Below are 23,558 nucleotides of genomic sequence, written 5' to 3' on the forward strand. Positions count from 1 at the left end.
TGATACCCCGTTTCTCCCTTTCAACGCAATTTGCTGAAGCCAGTATTCAATATTTGCTTTTCTCTTAAGAGATCTGGTTAACAGCTGTCACAAGAGCTGAGCACTTGCCTTTGTTCTTGGTGATGGAATGCCCCCATATTCTAGGATTTTTATTTGAAACCTTAGTCCCTTCAATATGGAAAAACTGATATATATAAAGAAGTGGTATTATCACTCTGAAAACTATAACATTATTCCGGTATCTGTGGCAGTGGTTCTCAACCTGTGGGTCGGGACCCCATTTGGGGTCGAACGACCATTTCACGGGGGGTCACCAAATAACGCAGTCCGCCATTTTTTCCCCCTTTTCCTTAGCTGTGCTACTCCCTTTTATTCTATTGGCTTTTGAAAGCCAATAGAATAAACTCTCTTGAATAGAGTCTAATTCTATTGGCTTTCAAAAGCCAATAGGAATTGTCCAGGCTGTCTCTCCCCTGCTGAGCCCGCCAAAAGTCCCATTCTGCAAACGGTGCTGCACCAGTTGAGTAGTCCTCGACTTACAACTGGTTGAGTAGTCCTCGACTTACGACCGGTTGGGGGTCGCGGCATTAAAAAGGTGGAGAACCACTGATCTATGGATTATAATAATTTGCCTGCTATGTGTATTAAATTTTTCTTTTTGTATTGTGAATGTAATTGGTTTTAATTGCTTTTATGACTGATTGCTAGCCAGAGTCATTTGTTTGAAATGGGCAGCCATACAAATTGAACAAATAAATATCTGAATAATAAATGCCTGTCCAATGTCAAAAAAGCTTTATGACTTTCTTAGACTCATATTTTAAGTTGCTTATTAAATATTTGTTAAGTGGCACAGCATTTATTTCTCTATTGATACTATTCATCTTTATATTGGTAAGGAAAATACTCAGAATCAAAAATACCACAAACATTAATAACCCAAACAATTTCAGCAAAGACATATTGCATTATAATTTGAGCATTTACAGATTCTTTAAAATACTTGTGGCTAATTATTTCTCAGTTGCCTATTAAAAAATTGCCACAAAGTGTGAGGTGCTGGGTTTAGCAGCAGAAGATTCCTAAATAAGAGACTTATTTTTTTTACTGGATTGGCACTGAAAATTTTTATTAAGCTGAAATGGAAAATTGAATTATCAACTGCTGGTAATGAATTCTGGCTCCTAAAAACCTTTTGAATGTTTCAAATGCAAACCATACGGAAAGATTCACATGCCTTCCTACAACTTAACTATCCTTAGCCTGGGTATTCTCCTTCTACATTTATTGGACTGAAATTCCCATTATTTTTAGACAGGCTGAGGACTATGAATGTTACAGTCTGTTATCTTTGAAAAGAACCAGGAAGGATAAGATTTAACCATTAGATGCCGGTTTTTTTAGATTCATCTGTAGGTGATGACCAGGCTGAGCCTGAGGGAGGGATCAAACATGTCATCAGTCATGAGTCCCTTCGCATTCACAGAGGTCTAAGTTCAGCCCATCTTGAATTCCATTGACTCTTATCTACCACCAAATTCTTTTGACCGTTAGTAGTTCAGGTTCTTGTGGAGAGCTTAAGCTTGCAATAAATCTTTATACCCATTTCAACTGTCTGGATCTTCTAATTTCCCTGGTGCTTGACACATCAGTGGTATAAATTGATCCAAAGAAGAAAAAAATCTATATGCTACTTTTAATTCCATCCAAGAGTTGATGGGATGGCTTTCTCCTGACAATCTGACAGTTCGTGATTTGAATACATCCTTGAAGATTATGAATATTGTACTAGGCCAGGGGTAGGCAACCTTGGCTCTTTTATGACTCGTGGACCTCAACTCCCAGAATTCCTGAGCCAGCATGGCTGGTTCAGGAATTCTGGGAGTTGAAGTCCATGAGTCATAAAAGAGCCGAGTTTGCCTACCCCTGGCCTAGGCCATCCATAACTAAGCCTCTCTGAGAAAGGTCCCTTTTTCTCCCTGGCTATTCTGGGTGCCACAGGAATTGAACAAGGCCTGTCCACTTATGTTCTTGAACATGGCTCCTAAACAAGAACCAATTCCTGCTTTGTTCTCTGTTACCATTCAACCCTCCTCCTTCCCATCATACCTTACCAAAACAGGGGGAAAGGGAAATTCCCATTTTTGGTTCCAGCTTCTTCATCCACATCTTCCTAGCTTTCAAGCATAAATATAAAAAACGGGTGAGGCTGATTTGACAAGTTTTCATCAGATAGATATAGTATTGCCATTCTATCTTGGGGATAATTAAGGATGGAAAAACCTGAATGAAACAGCCCGTTCCTGTTTTGGGATCAGTATTGATACAAGGGCGTAGAGAGTTTGCAACAAGGAAACGAATTTAGAGTAGCCATGTATCCTACTTTACAGTGAGAAGTTATTTGATGATTTCCTTTTTCTGAAGGGTTTCTTCACAGATGATAAAGATGTACAAGCGGAAGCCATCTGTCCTAGACACATCTAACAGCAGGGTGAGCAGGCATCTGTCACAGCATTTCCCATAATAGTGAATGTATATTGCCTCTGTTTAAGTTAGATTTTAAAATAGGTATCTATATATGTATACATTAGCACATAGTATACAATTTATATACTACTTTACATCCACTCTTTTTGGAATGATTCCTTCCCTTTCCTTCCCCTTCCCCTTCCCCTTCCCTTTCCCCTTCCCTTTCCCCTTCCCTTTCTTTTTTCTTTCTTCAATGAGGCCAGAGCCAATTATACAGAATTTTAGTGGGCAATAACATCAGTATTTTAGGGCCTAAACTTATATAATAGATCTCTCTGATATGTTGCTGAGATCCGAAGCTGAAGCATATTATTCCAGGCAAGCAAAATAACCACCATAAAGTACTAGCTTAACCTTAACTTGCTAAATTTGGTCCATATGCTTAAAAAGCTGGCAACATTTAATGTGGAAATTGAACCAATTGGATCTTGTAGTAGACCCATGTGTGTACAAGAGTAATGTTGGCTCTTCACACCTTTTTGTATACTTACCGTTTTATAGTTTTATGTTCTTAGATGACCAGAGTCTCATGGGGAAAGAGTTGTGTGCAGTGTGCAGATAAAATGTGTTTTTCCCCACGAAACCACTGTGTTGATACTTAGTAGCAAATAGTAATAGATGCGAGCCACCACTAACATGTCATATTTTAAATAGAATTTAATGAATGGAGCATATGAGAAAAAGGGAGGGAATACTTTTTTCTTCAGAATCCCACTTATTCTTGTTCTATTTCTTCTTCTACAGCTTTCTAAGGTTGTTGTTGTTATTGAAGTTTTTGTTTTCTTTCATCTATTATTCACATGGTACTTGGTTCTCATTGGGCTCTTTTTTTGTTGTTTAGCATTTCTCCTCTCTTAATGTTTCTTCCCTTTCCTCCTGTTAACCTCCTCCTTGGGGTGGGGGTTGCCATTTTGGCTTCAAAACTCAAGCACTTACTGTATCTATGGAGATTCTCAATCATCCAGGTAATGGTTGTGCCAAAGGTACTTTTTTCCAAAAGGCAACTGGACTTTCTTGGGTTTTTTCTTTGAAAACATTTTGCTTCTCAATCCAAGAAGCTTCTTCAGTTCTTGAATGAGAAGCGAAACGTTTTCAAAGAAAAAAAAAACAGCAAGGAACGTCCAGTTGCCATTTTGGAAAAAAGCCCCTTTGAGACAACACAAGCACTTGTGTGATTGGGCTTCTCCTTCCAGGGACAAACCACAACACATTTTGCATGTGCATCCAGAACAGACAGCAAAAATTAGTTGTTGTGGGGAAGGAAAACCCAAAAGTGAGCATTGGGAGACAGGAATTCCTATTTTAATTTAGGTCTTTATGACGTGTGCAAAGTGCTCTGGTTAGTATATGTTTTAAATATGTTCAAGCCCACTTTGACTTTTTGTAACTGAATGCTTGATTGGGTTTGGAGGAGATCTGAGAAGGATATTGAGGAGACGTTTGTTCAGCTCTGCTGAATGATTGAAAATTTGGTTTGCTTTTGTGTGGGCTTTTTATTGGTCTTAGCAGAATAACTGCATTAAAAAGCAAAGTGCATGTTCTCAAAGAAGGGACAACTGAGAATAAATATTTCATAACATTTTCCATATGAGAGGAGACCAAAAAAGCAAAATGTGCCGGCTGTCAACTTCGGGAAGTGATAAAGTGCACATTTGTATGTAAGTATAATATAAACAGCGACATAATTAGTAAGAAAAGGTTGACCCATGACTACAATTTCATTTCTGGTTTCCCAAATTATAATCACAGCTCTTTTATATCACAGTGGTTTTTACAAGCACATGGTATTGGTTATACAAGATGAAGACCGACTAATCCGCTCGATTCTGGATCAAGAGGAAGACATATGTATACAGCAATCCAGGCAATTCAGAAGCATGTCCTAGTGGTCAGTGTGACTCAATTCTAACTAAGCGTTCTGGGCATTGCAATCTTATCTATGCCTATGATTGATCCCAGTGCAGGACTGGCTGGCCCAAAGTCACCTATTGAATTCTGTGCCTGAATATGGGGTGGAACCTGGTCAGGGCATCTGCAGAAGACATCAACTATCATGGTTCCGACAGATGAAACCCTTCAAAAGAATTTCGAGGTATTGTTTTCCTTAAAGAATCTTTTATTCGGGAAACAAAGCATTGGTACTACATAGTTGAACCAAAAAACTAAATTCCTCTCCCCTGGGTACAAAGTAACAAAGTACAATTCCCATCCCCAATAAACGGTCATAAAGCACATTCCCCAATTAGCTTGAAGCATGGGCTTTCTCCCCAGCTCTCCAGCCTGCCAAAACTTTATCAATTCTGGACCCAGTTTGTCCTTTGATTCCCATGGCAGAGTTATTATTATTATGACTAACTGAACTCTCATTCCAAACCCCCCTCCCAGCACCAGCTAATTCTAAAAGCATAGAGGAAAATGGCTGCATTTTCATCTGTTGTCAAAGCAAGAACATCCGATGTTAGCAGCGTTGACATCAACAGCATAATAATGTGGCTGCCTCTTTTTAACATCCATGTCACATATCACATGGATGTTAAAAAGGGGTAGGGCTTCAGTTATCTTGCCATGACACTTTGGTGCTGCTTTAGATGCTCCTGGATCTCCCCCAGACCTAGTCCAACACTTTAACCACTATACCAGTGATGGCAAACCTTTTAGAGACTGAGTGCCCAAACTGCAAACCAAAACCCACTTATTTATCACCAGGTGCCAGATGGGCATGGCCCACTGGGTGGGCATGGCTGTGGTGGTCATGGCAGACTGGGTGGGTGTGGCCAAGGTGGGCATGGTCACCTCAATGTTGCTCATGGGGAAGGACGCCTGTGGGGGCCAGGCAGGATTGGGAGAGATTCAGGGGGTCTCTGGCAGGTGGGGCAGTGGGCAGAAGGCTCATCCTGTGAGGCAATACGTGGCAGGGCAGAGGTGCCATTGTTGCAGGGTAAGGCAAGTCGGGCCGGGGAGGCTGCTGCCTGACACTATCGACCCCCACACACAGAGGCCAGCGAGTGCATGGGGGCCAACAGTGTCCATCAGCAGCCACAGCCTTCTGGCCCCTCGACCGGTGCACTCTGGGGCTCCGCAGCCCACCGCCAGCAGTTCAGAGAAGCCGCCTCTGAGCTGGAAGGCTGACCGACAGCTGAGGAGGTGATGCAGTGAGTCGTGCCCAGGAAAAGGAGAGCATGCAAGGCTAGGAGGGATGGGATGGGGGGGGGGAACCAGCCATGCTGGGATGCATCCGGCCACGTGGGACCTCGGCGAGTTAGCAGGCAGCTGGTTGAAGAGGGATGGTTGCCATCTCCGGGCCATGGCACGCGTGCCCACAGAGAGGGCTCTGAGTACCGCCTCTGGCACGCGTGCCATAGGTTCGCTACCACTGCACTATACCAATTGTGCTACAGAGTATACAGTAGTTTACTGGAAAGCATGTCTATCTGAATGAGTGAGGCTATGTTTACCTTGCCTTTTCCCCCAGATTTCAGCCTTTATTGCTTCTCATTGCTATGGAATTGGCAACATTCAACCATTTTCATTATTGTGTCTTTCCATTTAATCATCATATAGAATATCTCGAATGAGTTTGTGTGGAATGAGGATGAGATCACTCTTCTTTGCAATTCAATAGATTTTACAGTAGGAGGAAGTAAGGGTAATTGAAGCCAATTTAAAATAGACAAATCCATTCATCATTTTCATAAACAACTCCCAGGATACATTTGCTTTTCATGCTACTCTTGCTTTGAATTGCTTATTCAAAAGGACCTACAAATTTGGCATAGTTCTAACTCTTTATATTTAGTTACACTTTCTACAAGCTGTCCCTTATCACTTTTGGTACCACATATTAATAAATTGATAACTTGCAATCAAAATATCAATTATATCTGCTTTCCCAACCAAATGCCCTCCAGATGTGTTGGGAGTTCATAAAGCAGTCATTGGTATCCAGATTCACGCTGAAAGACTTAAGTTTGTGGCAAACTGATATATAGCGATATTTTATGATCTTTATGAATTACAGTGCATGTCTTTGATTTATGTACAGAATAAAGTATCATTTTTCAGAACTTGGCAAATCAAAAAGCAGAGCAACATGCATTTGGTACCCATAATTTACAATGAAATACATTTTAAAGTAAATAAGTGCATTTTAATAAACCTAGACTGCTGTATTCTGTGAAGAAAAAAATGTTCTAAAATTATGCATTTCAATATATGTAGTGGTGGAATTCAGCCGGTTCACACCACTCTGGCAGAACCGGTAGCTAATTTTTTGTTGCCCAGGCCCAGAATGGACTTCCAGAAGCAGCATCCACATAGAGAACCGGTTGTTCACATATATGAATCCCACTACTGGGTATATGTATCAATTTTTATACAGATTGTTTAAAAAATGCAGAGCCAGGAACTAGAATGATCACATGCAAACCCTAATATGGATGGAAAACAGATTATTTGCTTTTCTTTGCAGGGATGTGATTACAAAGTTGATCGGTGACTACTTTTCAGAGGCGTGATATCTAATTTACCAGGATTGGCAGGAAAATAGCAGTTCTTTGCAGTGGTTCTTTTCTTTGGGCAATTAGTATTGTGATGTGGCTTCTGGGACTGGTGGACAACACATAGGCTTTCAATGTGAGCTTGAATACACAAATCAGCTCGTTGACACTCAATTTTTATGATTGCAAGAAAGCAACACAGACCTTATCTTGCATTGTGTGTAAAGAGAGAAAGCTGGGAATTACAGAAAGGATGACTTATTTACCTCAAGTCCCTTTTGTTTGGTGGTTAGTTATAGAAGCCTCCTCTCGGGTGGGCAATAAGCTCAAGAAGGAAGAGTCTTTAGTTAGAATATGGATCAGGAGGAGATTGTGGGAGATGGGATATCTACAGCTAGTCCTCAACTTACAGCCATTCGTTTAGTGACTGTTTGAAGTTACATTGGCGCTGAAAAGAAATGACTTATGATCGGTTTTTACTCTTATGACCATTGCAGCATCCCTACAGTCACATGATCAGAATTTGGGTGTTTGGCAACTGGCATGTATTTATGACGGTTGCATTGTCCTGGGGTCATGTGATCACCATTTGCCATCTTCCCAGCAGGCTTCCAATACAGCAGAGTCAAGAGGAAAAGCCAGATTCGCTTAACGACCCCACGATTCACTTAACAATTGCCGCGATTTGCTTAACAGCGGAAAAAGGATCATAAAACAGGGGCAAAGCTCATTTAGCAACCGTCTTGCTTAGCAGTGAAAATTTGGGGCCCAGTTGTGACCTTAAGTCAAGGACCACCTGCGTTCTCAATAGATATTTGGGAAGGTGGACGTTGCTCTGATCGGCCTTGCCTTTTTTCTGTCCCAGAAATGATCTATTTCCGACCAACTTCGTATCATTTGAGATTGAAGCCAAGTTTGCTACCTTTGGCTGCCCAATCTGTCCTTGCAGAAGGAGCAGCAGGTGGCTCCCATCTGGGTAGGGAGGCATCCAGGAAGCTAAAGCAGCTTTTCTGCACTGAAAAACAAGCTTCAGATGGAGCAACAGGCCCTGCTCACTTGGTGCCCTCTCAGTGCTTGTAGGCGCACACACACAGCGTAGCAATCTGTGCCACTTTCAGCATGTGTATGTTGGATGCCAACGCTTCCAAGGTTGTTAGACAATTGTACCATAATTTCATTGGAATCGGTGGGACCAGCATGCTCATTTGCCTTATATTTCATTTCCTACTTGCATTGTGAAGCCAAATACGGAAAAGCTAAATGTGTACAGGTAGTCCTCAGTTTGCAACCATTCATATAGTGACCGTTCAAAGTTACAACGGTGTTGAAAAAAGTGACGCATACTGTTTTTCACACTTAACGACCATTACAGCACCTCCATGATCACGTGATCAAAGTTCAGAAGCTTGGCAACTAGCTGATATATATGATGGTTGCACTGTCCCAGGGTCATGTGATCACCTTTTGTGACCTGACAAGCAAAGTCAGTGGGGAAGCCAAAGTCTCTTAACCACCGTGTTATTTACTTAACAACTGCAGTGATTCACTTAACAGCAGTGGCAAGAAAGATTGTAAAATGGGGCACAACTCAACAACTGCCTCACTTAGCAGTGGGAATTTTGGGCACAATTGTGGTTATAAATTGAGGTCTACCTGCAGTTCTCAAAAATTATGCAGCCCTGTTCTGTTGACGGGTCAGGTTTATTCGTCTTAAGTGGAATGAATTCTAAATGCAATAAAGTAATCAAACTTGAGTTTGATTCACTAACACTGAGCGTGTTAGACCAGGGGGGTAAGCTTTTAGATGCTGGCTTAAAAATAAATCTGTTTCTCAGATGAAATGTCTATAGATTTATAGCAGTGGTATAAAAACAATGCACTGAGCATCACAGCTCAGCTTCCTCGAAGGACACATTTTTAGTAGCAGCTGAGCAAATCTGTATCATTGTTCTGTGCTTATCTCATCTCGAGCCAGTAACAAAATGAGGGAAAGAAAGCATGTATTGTTCATTGTGAATATAACTGGTGCCAAGATGAGATCTCACTCCTTAAAAGCTAGAGGGGAAAAGAAAACTGTAAACCAGGACCAGATGTGCTTCTGTATTGGGCTGAGTTGTCTCAGGCTTCTGGGAATCTTTGTTGTTGTTGTTGTTATTGTTGTTTTAATAGAAATCCATCAACCAGAGACAAGTATAAAAGTGTGGCTTGGGAATGGAGACAATCACATCCTACACACAACTTCCATCAGCTTCTGCATTCAAGACTACAGATGTTCTACATGTCCCAATTTCTGACACCAAATGCTAAAATGGTTGAATACCGCGGCAGTGAATTGACGTGATGAGCAGCATATGGTCATCTGTGGCAGAGTACTTAAAAAAATAATAATAACCACATTCAATTTCTAATCTAACGGGAATCAGAAATCTTTGGTGATCTGCTGCAAATTGCTTAGAAATTTACCAATCGAGCTTGATCTACCTCTTGGCTATCTAATTCTAGATGTTCAGAAACAACTGCCATCCATCATGTTCTGGGTTTAGAACCTGTTGCTCCTCAGGAGGTAAGTGAACAAAAATCTTATTTGCCACTCAGATGTAGCTGGCCTTACTTACTCCATCATAGATCTGCCCATTTCTGTGTTTTTGTTGAAGATTATTATTTCCTTTGCCTGACCAGGATATAGAAGGCTTTCCTAATATTGAACTGTATCTTGACATTGATTATCTTCACAAAAATGAAGGGTTTTTTTTCTTTGCCAACTTTTAAAATATTTATAATGTAAGGCTTAGGTAATTAATTGGTAGAGGCCTAAATATACCTCAGCCCTTTCTAGAAATGGCTATCAATTAAATATTGTTATGAGTTCATTAAGGTTAATACGATTAGTTTGCTTAACATGACAATTTTGTTCACACAAATGCAGTGTGTAAAATGCAGGCAATTTTAATTGTTTAATCTAGATTTTAATATAAACTAATTTATTTTTTTTAAAGCAAGAGATACCAGAAATGGAGACACAGTTTAGTAGCTAATCTAGCTTTGCAAAATACTCACTTGTAGAAAAGCTGATGTAGCATTTTATTCTATTTTATTGCTGCATATATGCACATATGTATGTTTGGCAGGTATAAATGCACCATGTTTTCTCCAGTTATGGCAGTTTTGCCTTTATTCAGTCGCAAGTCTGTCCTATCTGCTTTCTGCATTAGTTCGCAAGGTTTGATTTGATATTATGAAAATGGACCTTTTTATATGCACCTGTTCATAATAATCAGATTTTTGCTACTATTTTGAGGAATCAGTCCATGTTGCAAATCCAGTTGCAGTGTTCAGTGTTCACTGACGTTAAGAGGCAGATTCATAGTAAGTTTAAGAGCCTTTCTAAAATCTGAGAAAAATAGTCTATGACCAATTTAAGTCTTATTCATTTTAGTATGACTAAGGGTAGTCATTTATGCTGGATCCAGGCCAACATTTGTTTTAATACAACAGCTGATCCAGTCTGCCACAAACCCAAGATAGATACTTATCCTATATTAGATGCCGAATATGAGGCTTCCCTCTTAAATGGGAAGCAGCCATCTCTGACTAGTAATAAGTCAAGTCTCCTTCAAGGCGAGATTTATTCCTGGTGCCTTCACAGAGAGGGTGTTTTTTATTTTTATATATATTTGTGTGTGTGTGTATACATACATACATACATACATACATACATATGTCTTGAGTTTTTTTGTTCGTTTGTTTTTTGATGCACCTGTTGCCCCAAATATGGGAAGAAGAAATCTTTGTTAGCAATCCAAAAATTTAGCGCACAGACACACACACACACACACACACACATATGTGCTAAATATATATATGATATGATATTATATATTATATTGTATTTATATATTATATTATTATTATATTATATTATATTTATTATATTATATTAATATATAAACATATAGTAGAAGTAATTTATCGTTGCCTTCTTTGGGAGTCGTTCAATTTCTCAGTGAAGCCTACACCCCTGGAGTTTTTAGGTAGTCCCCATCAGATGGCTGGATGGAGTCACTGAAGCAGTAGGTGTGAACTTAAATGGACTCCAGAAGATGGTAGAGGACAGGAAGACCTGGAGGAACATTGTCCATGGGGTCGCGATGGGTCGGACACGACTTCGCAATTAACAACAACAACATCAGAGTCTCAACCAATCCCAACCATATTTTCCCAACCCCAGACAAGGGATTCAGATGCTTCCACTTGCTGAAACAGGATCTACTGTATCGCATGCAATCCTAGGGCTATTCAGGCTAAAATTAATTTGGCTAATTTGGCCTAGTGGTTATTGCATTAGGGTAGAAACCAGAGGACTGTGAGTTCTAGTCCCTTCATAGGCATGAAAACTGGCTGGGTGACTTTGGTCCAGTCACACACTCTCGACCCAACCCACCTCATAAAGTCCTTGTTGTGGGGAATATATGGTAGGAGGAAGTCATAGTCCTCGATTTACAATCACAATTGAGCCCAAGATTTCTGTTGCTAAGCGAGAACAGTTAAGTGAATTTTGCCCCCTTTTAGGTCTTTTCTTGCATCACTGCAGTTAGTAACACGGCTGTTTAGTGAATCTGTCTTCCAATTGACTTTATTTGTCAAAGGTCGCAAAAGGTGATCACATGACCCCGGAACACTGCAACCGTCATAAATACGAGTCAATTGCCAAGCGTCTGAATTTTGTTCACGTGGCCATGGAGATGCTGCAGTGGTCATGTGAAAAACAGTCATAAGTCACCTTTTCAGTGTCATTGTAACTTTGAACAGACACTAAATGAACTGTTGTAAGTTGGGGTCTATCTTTTTTGGGTATATTTGCCGTCTTGAACTATTTTATTTATAAAAATAATAAAGGCAAGATGAAAAAACTAAAAAAAATTGATAACTGACTTCTGTTTCGCTAACTTGCCCATTTCCAAGTTAAGCCCATCTTGCACTTTTAATCCAGACTGTACATTGCATTCCTTTTGGAAAGACCTGTTGAAACCTGAGAGCACCTCCAGCCATTGTAGCTCGATTTATATATCATGCAAAGTCATGGTGGTATTTTGGCTTCAAATGAAGGATCGTAAACTGCAGTTTATGACTTAGCTGTGTGTGGAAAGCAAGTCATGGTGGCTTGTTCGACGAACCACCGTTTGCTACAAAATTACATAGTTTATTATAAAAGGTCCTATTTTCTGAAAATCCAGTGAAATGAATTTTTTTCTACGGCGTTGCTAGGAAAAAAAAGGGACCTTTTTTCTCATTGACTTGTGAGTCTGAGTTTTCTAGCAATGCCGTTTACTTTTGGTTTGGTACAGTAAATGTTATATAGCTCAAACATTCATGTTTGTTTGCAGAGCGGTGATTTTAGTGGAACAATGCCAACATTCATGGCTGTTCCCCTTGTAATATGTAGTCAGTGAATTTTCAAGACTTTTAGAGCTTATGTGCAATATAAATTGATTTTACCATTTGAGACAACTATATTATTATCTTTTTCCAATTATAGAAAGGTTCAGTTAATAGTAATACATTTTATTAATGCAGAAATAAATTTGAGACTTCTGCTTAAATTTTGTTCCTTTTGGCTAGTGCAAACATATATTCGTGTTCTCATCCATCTACTTTCTGACACATACATCTCTCTTCCCTGACTATTAACAATCCCTTCTATATCTTTATGAAAAGGGGGGGGAGGGGGGGGAGAGGTGAGCCACTATGATTTTTAGGTTTTGGTAACCGTTCTAACCTGTTTGGAAATCAATTTCATTAATTCTAGATGCAGCATTAAATAAAACAATATCTTATTATTTTGTAAATAGCATGCTTCCCTGTGTATAGGGTGCATAAATCTCTGTGGGGCATTAAAAGCTTAATGGACTCTGGACAAGCATGGAAATAGGCACATAAGTAGTGGGTATGGATGTAACCCAAAGGGTGCCTTTGCAGTGGCACTTACCGTAGTGACTCATTGCTGATGTGGTGATCTAGACATATGTCCAATGTTCTGATGTTTCTCCCCCCTGCCCCCTTATGTTGTCCACGTAACACTAAAGCTTTAAAATACCCTCCATTAAACACGTTTGCAAAGTCTATGAAATATCTCTGTTTTCATATTGTACAATTTAATCTGGGTATCCCTAACCCATCACAGATGTGGTTATAAAGCTACTGAATAATTTTCCTTGTTACAGAATTCTTAAAGCATTGCTTAATATGCTGCAAATGCCTAAAATACTATATGGCCTTATGGATTTTCCTTGAATGTGTTGTAACCTGCTGAATAAATACTTATTCCAATGGTAAATTTGGGGCTTGGCCACAATAGATAGGTTCTATTCATGAGGTTGGATGTGTTCTCATACCTTCCAAAATTTGCCATGCTTATGAAAAACTAGATACCAAATTTATTTTTTAAAAAAATAAATTTTAAAGAAGAATGACTGTACTGGATTAGGTCATATGCCTCTCCTTCTTGGAAGTAGAGGCTATGGGAACTCCATATAGATAGGACATATGTACCCCTTTCGAAGGTCCTTTTGACTTAGTGTGAGAGTGTGTTTGTGTGAAGTCTCTCCTTCATACTTTATAGCCATTTATATCTGTATCCCCCCCAGAATTTATCCAATCACCCGTTCAAGACCTTCTCCCTGACATGCTAGTTTCGTTCATAGAGGCATTATTTGCTGGTTTGGTCTACTTTGTATTAGTGTGTTTTGGAAATATTATTGGGAAAAGTATTCAGCGAAAGTCAACATGCACTCTCAAGTAAATTGTAGACTTTTGCTCCTAGGCAAAAATACATCTCTGGTTTTCTTGACAGCAGTGTGGAAATAGTCTGCCACTGCCTTCTTCAAGCATTGTTTTCAACTTCTCAATCTAGTCCACAGACCAAGAATTTCTTCATAATCTCCCTTCCAAATAGTAACTGGGTCCACTCCTGCTGTTTTCAAGATCATTCAAAGTCAGCTAGTTGGTATGAAGATACAATGACTGGAAAAGTCAAGGTGGAGCTGTTTCAAATGGCCAAATTAGAAAAGGTTTTCAGAAAGACAACAGTGTTTCTTTGCTTATTCCCTGCCAGCATTTCCCCTCGCTGTACAAATCCGCATTGTCTTTGCTTTTAAAAAAAAAAGTTGAATTTATTTCATTGTGAGTCTCTATTGGATGTTTCTCATGGGGCAGCCACCTGGGTCATCCTGCTGTGCTGTGGTGTGACCAGTGAAGGCATTTTCAACAATGAACAAGGTGTTGTGTGTTTTAGCAGAATTTCCGACAATAAGAAAGCTCTGGGCTTGGAATTGTTTCAGTGTTTGCTTTTGACCGTTTTGGGACAGTAACACTGGGGGAGTGGCTGATGGGAGAAACAACTAATTTTTAGGCTTTGAACATGCCAGGAGATTAGCAAAGTAGCAAAAGATCTGCTGTAACTACACGTGCAAGAATACAGTGTTAGAAATGAATGTGTGTGATTAGAAATGGATCATACCAAATATGTGTGTATTTGAACATGCATGAGATGGCTTGTGCTTGCATAACTGGACACAAACATGAGTCACACCCTTCACTTTTCAGGTGAGGGATAAATATTCTGTATGTAGAATTGAGAGTCATAAAAAGATACGGTTTGGAAAAGAGCCTCAAGGTCACCCAGTAGCACCCTGTGCCCTCAAGACTTACAGAGGTATGGCAAAGTCTCCCTTGAATTGAGCTTGATTCCTGTTGACTTCATAGATACTCCTATGTTGCTTCTTTGGCACCAGTGGTATGGCTATTGCTTTTTTAGTTTGGGGCTTCCCCTACTCCCCCCCGCCCCCAGTCTTGCCTCCATGTTTCATTGAAGTTTTCCATCCATATACTCTCTAGACCAGGGGTAGGCAACCTTGGCTCTTTTATGACTCGTGGACTTCAATTCCCAGAATTCCTGAGCCAGCCATGCTGAGGAGAAAAGGGAGAGGTTTCCAAGCTGAGCCATGCTGGCTCAGGAATTCTGGGAGTTGAAGTCCACGAGTCATAAAAGAGCCAAGGTTGCCTACCCCTGCTCTAGGTCCAACTTTGCTTATTTTCCACAAGAAGACACAGACAACAAGGTATTGTCATTTGTTGAGGCAGAATCTACAGTGCAGGATGCAAATTACAAGATTAGTAAACACGGTCTCTCTAGCCCTTTGTACGTGCCTTTGAGACAGCCTTCCTATGGTTTCATCGTCCAGGGACTTTCTTCTTCCTGTTACTTCTCCTCCCAGCCAATTTCTTACACACGCTTTGTTTATTAAACAAGACTACAGTAACATGTTTCCCATCTATCAGGTCCCTCAATGCAGCATTTCTGGGAAGCCTACTACTGCAGAAGTCTTGTATGACAAACAGAGCATCAGTAGAAGAACTAACTGTGCTTAAGTTGTAGTGGAAAATTGTTGTGCCAATTTAATATCAGAAGAGGGCAAAGTCTTGAAGGCCATCAGTGGAAAGCTTTGGGGAATCAACAACTCTCTCTCTCTCTCTCCCTCTCTCTCTCTCCCCCTCCCTCCCTCCCCCTCCCTCTCTCCCTCCCTCTCCCTCCCTCCCTCCCTCCCTCTCTCTCTCTCTCTCATACACACACATTTTTCTGTAATAAGAGAATGTTTGCCAGCTCTGAAGAAGTTTGATCAATAACAGCCAAAAGTGTGGGAAAACATCTGCTATCTAAACCACATGGACACACTCATTGTACAAACTAGCAGGGTGCAGGCCCGTGTAGTTCAGAAAGAGTCAGTCAAAAGTACCAACACACCCAACAGAATCAGTGATTAAAGTAGAATGAGGGAAAGTGCAAAAAAAAAAAAAAATACACTGCTGGTATGAGAACCTCAAATTATGGCAGAAGTCCAAGCTAACAACCTAGCATTTCAAGCCGTGTAATTAGCAAGGACTGCCCACGAAAACAGCCTCAAACTTTGGTTACAAAGCTGCACTCTAAGCCATTTCTCACTTGCCACTCTTGTCCACCTTACAAGGAAGATTTTGATTTAGATTTGGACTGAATATTTCCTCCCCCCCCCCCGATTCTGCCCTCGGAATCCGACTCATTTTTAACTTACTTATTTTTTGCAAAATATTTTGCTGCCTATGTGAATAGCATAGATGTGTGTTCCTTTTCCAGAAGCAAAATCATATGAATGGTGGTGGCCTTTCCCATCAATTGGGTCCATAGGCCACCTTTTTCCATTGCATTTGAATTAGTAGACTAACTTCAAGTAACTAGAGTAAAGGATGTGCTCCTCCACCAGTACCCTACTGCTCTTCCAGAATCTACCTTTTACCATGACTACCTGATAGTTTAGATAGGCCCAGTCTTGCTATTAGTATTTCCATCAGTACCACTGTCTTTTTGTAAAAAACATTTTTTTTTGTTTAGTGCTTGCTTGTGCATCAACAGACCCCTCAAAAAAAAAAAAAAGAAAGAAAATGAGGAACGCTATGAAGAAGTCAACGCTGTCATGGAAATGGGCTGGAAAAGTATGAAAAAAAACATGTTCAGCCCCCAAATCTCATTGCCGCTGACCCCATCCAAGGATTACATCACTTGCTTTCTAAAATGCAATTAAAATATACACTTGTCATATTTGGCTCATCAAGAAATGTTGATATGGCGTACCTTTTTTTTTTTTTTGCGGAATCTGTTAAATCTTTGACAATATGCTTCAGACATTCTTCTCATCCACTTGCTTTTATAGTGTTGTCAGGAATGAATGTTCTTTATGGAACAAAGAAAGATGTTCTGGTCAAGGTCCCCTAACTGATAGGCTGGAACCACTAAGTCCTCAATCTAAAAAGAAGTGTATTCAGAAGGGGTGCTTATTTTTTTTCAAGTTAATAAGTCAGGAAATTATATAAGAAGCTTCATTTGAAGCCACCAATATTTGCAGTATGTAGGGCAATGCATGTCTCCTTTGAGTATCTATCTGGAATCTGAATTCATTTTAATGTTGTGAATTTGACTTAAATGTTAAAAAAGATCAAAAAATAAGTCCCCTCTGCCTTGGAGCAGCATTAATTCCATCCAGGTGTGTAGTGTTTCTGTTCCCATAATCCCTGCCCAAGTATCAACCCTGGACAATCCATTGCGAAAACCATAAATCCCATCTGATTTTTGCAGAAACTTTTTTCTGATCTCTGTTAGAAATAATACAGTTAGATCAAATAAAATCTTGGTCTTGTTCAGCAGGGCTTGTGATTATCAAAAAAATAAAATAAAATAAAATACATAGAACATAGAACTGTTAAATAAATAATTTAAGGAATATTTCCAGTTGGCCAATTTTATTGATTTTTCCTCCTGTAGATAAATGTCATGAAATATACATTATGTTTATATCATACACAGTCATAAGAGAGTGTGAAACTCCCTTCCTTCCTTCCTTCCTTCCTTCCTTCCTTCCTTCCTTCCTTCCTTCCTTCCTTCCTTCCTTTCTTCCCCTCCCTCCCTCCCTCCCTCCTGTTTTGGGTCTGAATCTCTGAGAGGGCTCACTTATTGCTGGGGAATCCCTTTTAAAAGAACAAAAAGGGCAGAAGCTTCAGAAGGCCAAAATAAACACAATTTTAAGCTAAAAAATTTAGCAATTCACATCCTCCTAGAGGATTGCAATCATGCTGTTAAGCCTCAGAGCATAGAGTTCTGTGATTACAGACTGATGCAGTGCTGGATTCTTTAATAATGCTTGATTTTCAGAAGCAAAAGTGCTATTTTAGTGAGGAGAAAAACTAAGAAATATAGTAAGTGGCCTCTCAAGAGAATTTTTTTTTCCTCTCCAAGAAAATAAGAGCTATGATGGATTGTCTCACAAGTCAGTCTGGAAGCAGTTTTTCAAGTAGCTGCTGTAACTTTGAACTGAAGGAGGCCAATATCCTGCCCCCCCCCCCTTAGCTTTTTCTCCCAAAATCTGGATGAACAGTTTTGTGAAAGAGGTTTTTCTGTGTTATTCTGGACCAGAATGACTGAATGGAACTAATTTCAGCTGCTCAGATTGCTGTCTATTCACAGAGAGGGGTGGAAAACTCAATTCCTTTGATCTTGGAATCACATTATTCCAAGCCTACATGTCAGAGTAGGTGTTTTCCAGAAAACGACAGTTTTCACAATCTGATAAAGTTGATCAAGAAAAAAAATGATCCCTTTTCTCATGCTGTGGACTTTACTTGGCGTGTCCCTTTGATCTGAGTTGAGTTGCAGTAATTTTCGTATGTCCATAGTTACATTTTTAACGCACTATTTATTTTTTCAGGAATCATCTGCATGGACCACCAAAGACACTGCAGATATTAATTTAACAGATTTGTGGAACATAAGAGCAGGGTGGATGTTTGAAAGACTGGCAATTTTCTCCTAAAGTGGCCAACTCCAGCAGCATAGATTTCTATATAAAAAGTGTAGGTTCTGTTTTGAGCACAAGCAGGGAACCTGTAACTCTCCAAGTATAATTTCCGGCAACTCTTTCTAAAATGAGCATTGATGATGGAATCTGGGACTGATATTTAAGAAATTATTATTGTCCTTGTTTTCAGCAACATTTGGAAATCACAGGTTTCCTGCCCCTAAATTTAAGGATAAAGAATTATATATGTAATTCTAACAGAAGCAAAATATTTTCCATGTGCAAAGGACAAGGTAAATAAATCATCATGACAACAAACAAAAAGTAACAGTTCCATCTATATAGTAAAAGTAATTCAAGCAAATAATAGAAAGCTGCATGAAAAAGCTTCGTAGCATAAATTGGAGCCCACATCATCTGGAGTGCATGAGTTTCCATTCTATCAAAATTTAATGTCAACCAGCAAACAACATGCTATGAAGATAGCATCAGTGCTGTTCTATTGTTTATGCATCTCTTTTTTTTTCCAGAAGCAAAAAGCATACTGAAAACTTATGTATGTGAAAGCCTTGCAACTTTGCCACCAGAATAAAATATATTTATTTTATTGCCCTATGTGATACATAGATGTAATGAACCCCCACCCTTTAATTCAGAAGTCTTCAAACTTGGCTGCTTTAAGACTTGTGGACTTCAATTTCCAGAATTCTTCAGCCAGCCATGCTAGCTGAGGCATTTTGGGAGTTGAAGTCCCCAGGTCTTAAAGCGGCCAAGTTTGGAGACCTCTGCTTTAATTGATCAGTTCTTTTCTTCTTTCCTTCATAGGTTTAGAGCAGGGGTCCCCAACCTTTGCGGCTTGGCAGCCCAGCTTGGGGGGGGGGAGAGAGGAGAACTGGTGGCACGAGTGAATGCACGCACAGCTCAACTAAGAGTTGAGCTGCGTGCACCTTCATGTGCAAGCTGACCCATTTCCCGCACAAGCCAAGATTGCTGGACCATGGCCCGGTTGCCAATAGGCCACAGCCCAGTAGTGGGCCACGTGCCAGGGATTGGGGACCTCTGGTATAGAGAATTCCCTTCAATTGCATGGCTCAATCATATTGATATACCTCCAGTCTAGCAATTATATTCTTAAGGGAAATTTCATCATGAACTTTGAATATAACGAGAAAAATATAATTTTTTTATTTGATATTTTATAAAAGTATTTATATTAATACTTAATAACAGATTCTTCATTAGAAAGTTTTACACTATTTTGTTTAGTGTCTTCTGAATAGAGAGATACTCTGCACATATTCCACACCATTTTTGCTCTCTAATAATTTTGAGCTTACCATTTTTTCTGAACATTGAAGTATTATTGTTCATTCCTGAGTTTGTCTTTAATGCCTGTCTTAACTTAGCTAAACACAATTTTGAATCAATTTTCAGTTTGTTGTCTTCATTCTTAGAATTATTCCAGTCATAAATAATATATCCTTTCTCAGTTTTTGTGGTTTGGGTTTCTCCTGGATCTGTTATCTCAAAGACTTCAGAGAGCTAGATGGTGCCCCCATTTTCATCTCCAGGGGCTGTAGTTACCCTTCTTCAAGTATGAGATTTTCCAATCCCAGTTTCATTGCTATTTGCTAAGTTTGAAAGCATGAAAAAATGCTCCTTGATTAGGATATTTTAGGTCCTAATGAGTATCTGTGACATTGGGCTCTGAGTGCTGGTTCAGCTGAATGCTTGATCTAATGCAGGGGTGTCAAACTCGCAATATCACATGACATGTTGCGACGTATCATGACTTTTTTTCCATTGCCGGCAATAGGGTTGGCGTGGTTTCACCATGACGCATCTGGCCCACGGGCCGGCAATTTGACACCCCTGATCTAGTGGCTGAAAATAAATTGGAATGTTGAATGGCTGAGTTACTTTGGGGTGCTCAGAGTAAGCTTTCTTGGGCCTATAGCCTCTCTGTTAGAAAAAATTACTGTGGACAATTTCCAGTTTAGTTTGCACCCAGCATACTTCCAGTCAATTCTAGATTACAGCAAGTGTACATATCGCTTATTTCAGCTCAGGAAAAAATACGTTAACTGGCAAAAAAGAAAAAAAGTAGGCAAAAGCAGGGGGAGAGAAAGAGAGAGACATATGCAGTAAACATGAATTTGTATTATTTATATGTCACCAGCTCTGTGCTCATTTCTTGTCCTCTTTGCTATCCAATCATCAGTATACATTCTGTTAGTATGCACCACGTGTCCTTAGTAATGTGTATCTTATACCACATTTTTCCTTCTTTTTCAGGTTTTTCCATCATGTTTGGAAAGAAAAAGAAAAAGATTGAAATTTCTGGCCCTTCCAATTTTGAACACAGGGTACACACTGGATTTGATCACAGAGAACAAAAATTCACCGGACTACCTCAACAATGGCATAGTTTGCTGGCAGACACAGCAAACAGGCCAAAGCCAATGGTGGATCCTTCATGCATCACACCCATTCAGCTTGCGCCTATGAAGGTACTGTATCGGGTTCCCCCCCTTCATTTTCTTTCCTTTACGATAGGTTTATTAGATTTTTTTTTAAAACTAGAAAGATTAAAAACTAACTAATCAATAATTACTTACCTTGTGTAGACATTTATACATTAATGTTGTTCGTGCATCTCACTGAAGGAAAGTAAGGGATAATATCCACATTTGATACAGCCTTGCAACTGATATAGGGTGCACGTGCAGATATCAATTGCCTTGCTTGGCTTCCAGTCCCTTGTGTTTTATTTATTGATTAAAGACATTTTTATTTTATATTTAAAAAATGCTGAATTGCTACAAAGTAGAAATGGAATTCTCTTCTTTTTTTGCCATCTAATAATTTTATTAATTTTACACATAAAAAACAACATAAACTAACCAAGAATAAGATACAAAGTAAAGAGAGAATGAAGATATAAGTGCAAAAATGTATAAAGAACAAAGAAAGGAAAAAATACACAAAAATGATTTCTTTCAAGGATATAGGGAAGACTTACGTTCAATTCTTAGTTTAAGACTGTAATATAATGTCCATTTCCCTTTTTAAATTTTAACAAACATCAAATCCATATGTCAAAATCTGATTTTTTCTCCATCTCTTGCAAAAAATCCACAAAGAACTTTCAATGAAGAAGTATATAGATGAATTCCTTCAGTGATATTTCTCTCATAACTTAGCCCTTATTACCAGTTCTGTCATTAACTATTGCTCTATTGTAGGTATTATAGGATCTTCTGAAAACATGCATGGACTCTGTGCAGATCCATTGACATTCTTAGAAAATAAAAAAGGGTGATTAATTTCAGACTAACACTTTGTAAATGTGCCTTCTTGTCCAGAATAAAACAATTCTGTAAGATGGGAGTGACCATAACCATCTTGGAGGCTATAAAATAACCTCACCATTTTTCCTCCTAGTTGATTAGTATTTTGTAAATAATAATAATAATAATAAAGTTGGAAGGGACCTTGGAGGTCATCTAGTCCAACCCCCTACTTGGGCAGGAAACCCTATACCATTTCGGACAAATGGCTGTCCAGTCTCTTCTTAAAAACTTCAAATGTTGGAGCATTCATTGCTTCTGGAGGCAGGTTATTCCACTGGTTAATTGTTCTGTCAGGAAGTTTCTCCTTAGTTCTAGGTTGCTTCTCTCCTTGATTAATTTCCATCCGCTGCTTCTTGTCCTGCCTTCAGGCTCTTTGGAGAATAGCTTGACTCCCTCTTCTTTGTGGCAGCCCCTGAGATATTGGAACACTGCAATCATGCCCCCCCCCATTCATGTTCTTTGTGACTACTATTTTGGGAAGACCTCAGCCAGGATTTCTATGTGTAGCCATTCTCTGAGTGCCCACAACATGCTCTCAAAATAGCACAAAATATTGGGGATCTGCAATTGAGTCCATCCAAATCCATATTCAGATATCCACCCCATTCAGATTAATGTGAAACATCTGATTTGGGACAAGCATTGTGGTTTGCTTGCTCTTTGCCTGTGCAGTCGTAAAAAAACAAAGATATTAAGAAGTCTTCTATGAAGACTATGAAAATTGTGTGAAAAAGAAAACATTGTACCTATGGTAATGCTTGGATACACGCAAGACCATACAGTAGTATATGTTTGAAATGAGCTAAAAGTTGAATTGATCGAGATTTAGTTTAGAACAAAGGTATGAAATTCACCAATCTCGCCCAAATTAACAATGACATTGATCTTCTGTAACTAAGTTTCATTTGGAAGAATATTTTCTAAAGCAGTGTTTTTCAACCTTGTCGATCACAAAGGTTGCAAAACATTGTTGCAAAATAATATCTTATTATTTTCAGATTGAACTACCAAACTTCCTTCTTTATTGCTGCTCTTTTTTGGACCCTGATAGGTAAAGATCTTATGTTTGATTTTAGTTCAGTAAGTGAAAGTTTAAAATACTTAATTTTTATGTAACACATTAACATACAATAAGTCTTAACACTGTATTACACCTGAGACACAAAATGAAAACATATCTTTCTGTGCATTGAATGTATTGTTTCTGCTACTATAATGTGTAAAAGTCTATCCTGGCAGTCCCATAAATTATATTTATCTGAGATATTTTTTTTTAACAAAAAACTATTCAACAATGGCATTTTGCATCTTAGTCAATGAGAAATCCAGCAAATCTAATTAGGTTCCCTGGCTTAACTATGAGAAGTTACTTGTAAGACAGGCCTTAACTCTTGGTAAGATGTGCTCTTTGGATGGAGATGTGCATTTGGAAATACAGTACATAATTCTTAAGTTGGCAATCAGGGAGAAATTGGTGATACCAATCAAGCAAGCAAGCAAATCTGTTTGCAAGAGAAGGAATAAGTGGCTAATTGCATTCCAGATGTTGTTGGACTATGAACACTTCTTACCAGTGATCAGTTGTTCTAAGGATCCTAGGAAATGTAAAAACACAAAAACTCCCACAGTTTACCTACATCTGGATTAGAGAGTTGTTACATTAAAATACAGAGATAAAATATTTTGTTTCTTAATCTGATTCTTGGAACAGAAGCATATTTTCTGCCCTAATTGGCAGCCAATTCTCCAGAATTTCACAAAAAAAGCCATTTTGAGCTTTATTTGAAAAGATCAAGAGC

General features: G+C 39.1%; 1 protein-coding gene across 12 annotated transcripts in view; it reads left to right on the forward strand.

Annotated features, from left to right (window-relative positions):
* PAK5 (p21 (RAC1) activated kinase 5) overlaps window positions 1-23,558 on the forward strand; it is a 134,922-nt gene that overhangs the window by 48,617 nt on the left and 62,747 nt on the right. For 5 of the 12 annotated variants that reach the window (XR_005558648.1, XM_039359427.1, XM_039359436.1 and 2 more), the window contains exons 3-6: window positions 2,425-2,491; window positions 4,494-4,621; window positions 9,195-9,588; window positions 20,702-20,916. Coding sequence is in view for 11 of the 12 variants with exons in the window: in XM_039359427.1 (XP_039215361.1) it covers window positions 9,528-9,588; window positions 20,702-20,916 (276 nt within the window). In the remaining variant the exon portion in view is untranslated. Of the gene's footprint in view, window positions 1-2,424; window positions 2,492-4,488; window positions 4,622-9,194; window positions 9,589-20,701; window positions 20,917-23,558 lie in introns of all 12 variants that reach the window. The other 7 variants (XM_039359439.1, XM_039359431.1, XM_039359432.1 and 4 more) reach the window with 6 other exon arrangements.

This window comes from Crotalus tigris, unplaced genomic scaffold (genome assembly GCF_016545835.1).
Source record: "Crotalus tigris isolate CLP2741 ecotype Arizona unplaced genomic scaffold, ASM1654583v1 scf7180000019070.2622420, whole genome shotgun sequence".
Classification (NCBI taxonomy): Eukaryota; Metazoa; Chordata; class Lepidosauria; order Squamata; family Viperidae; genus Crotalus; species Crotalus tigris.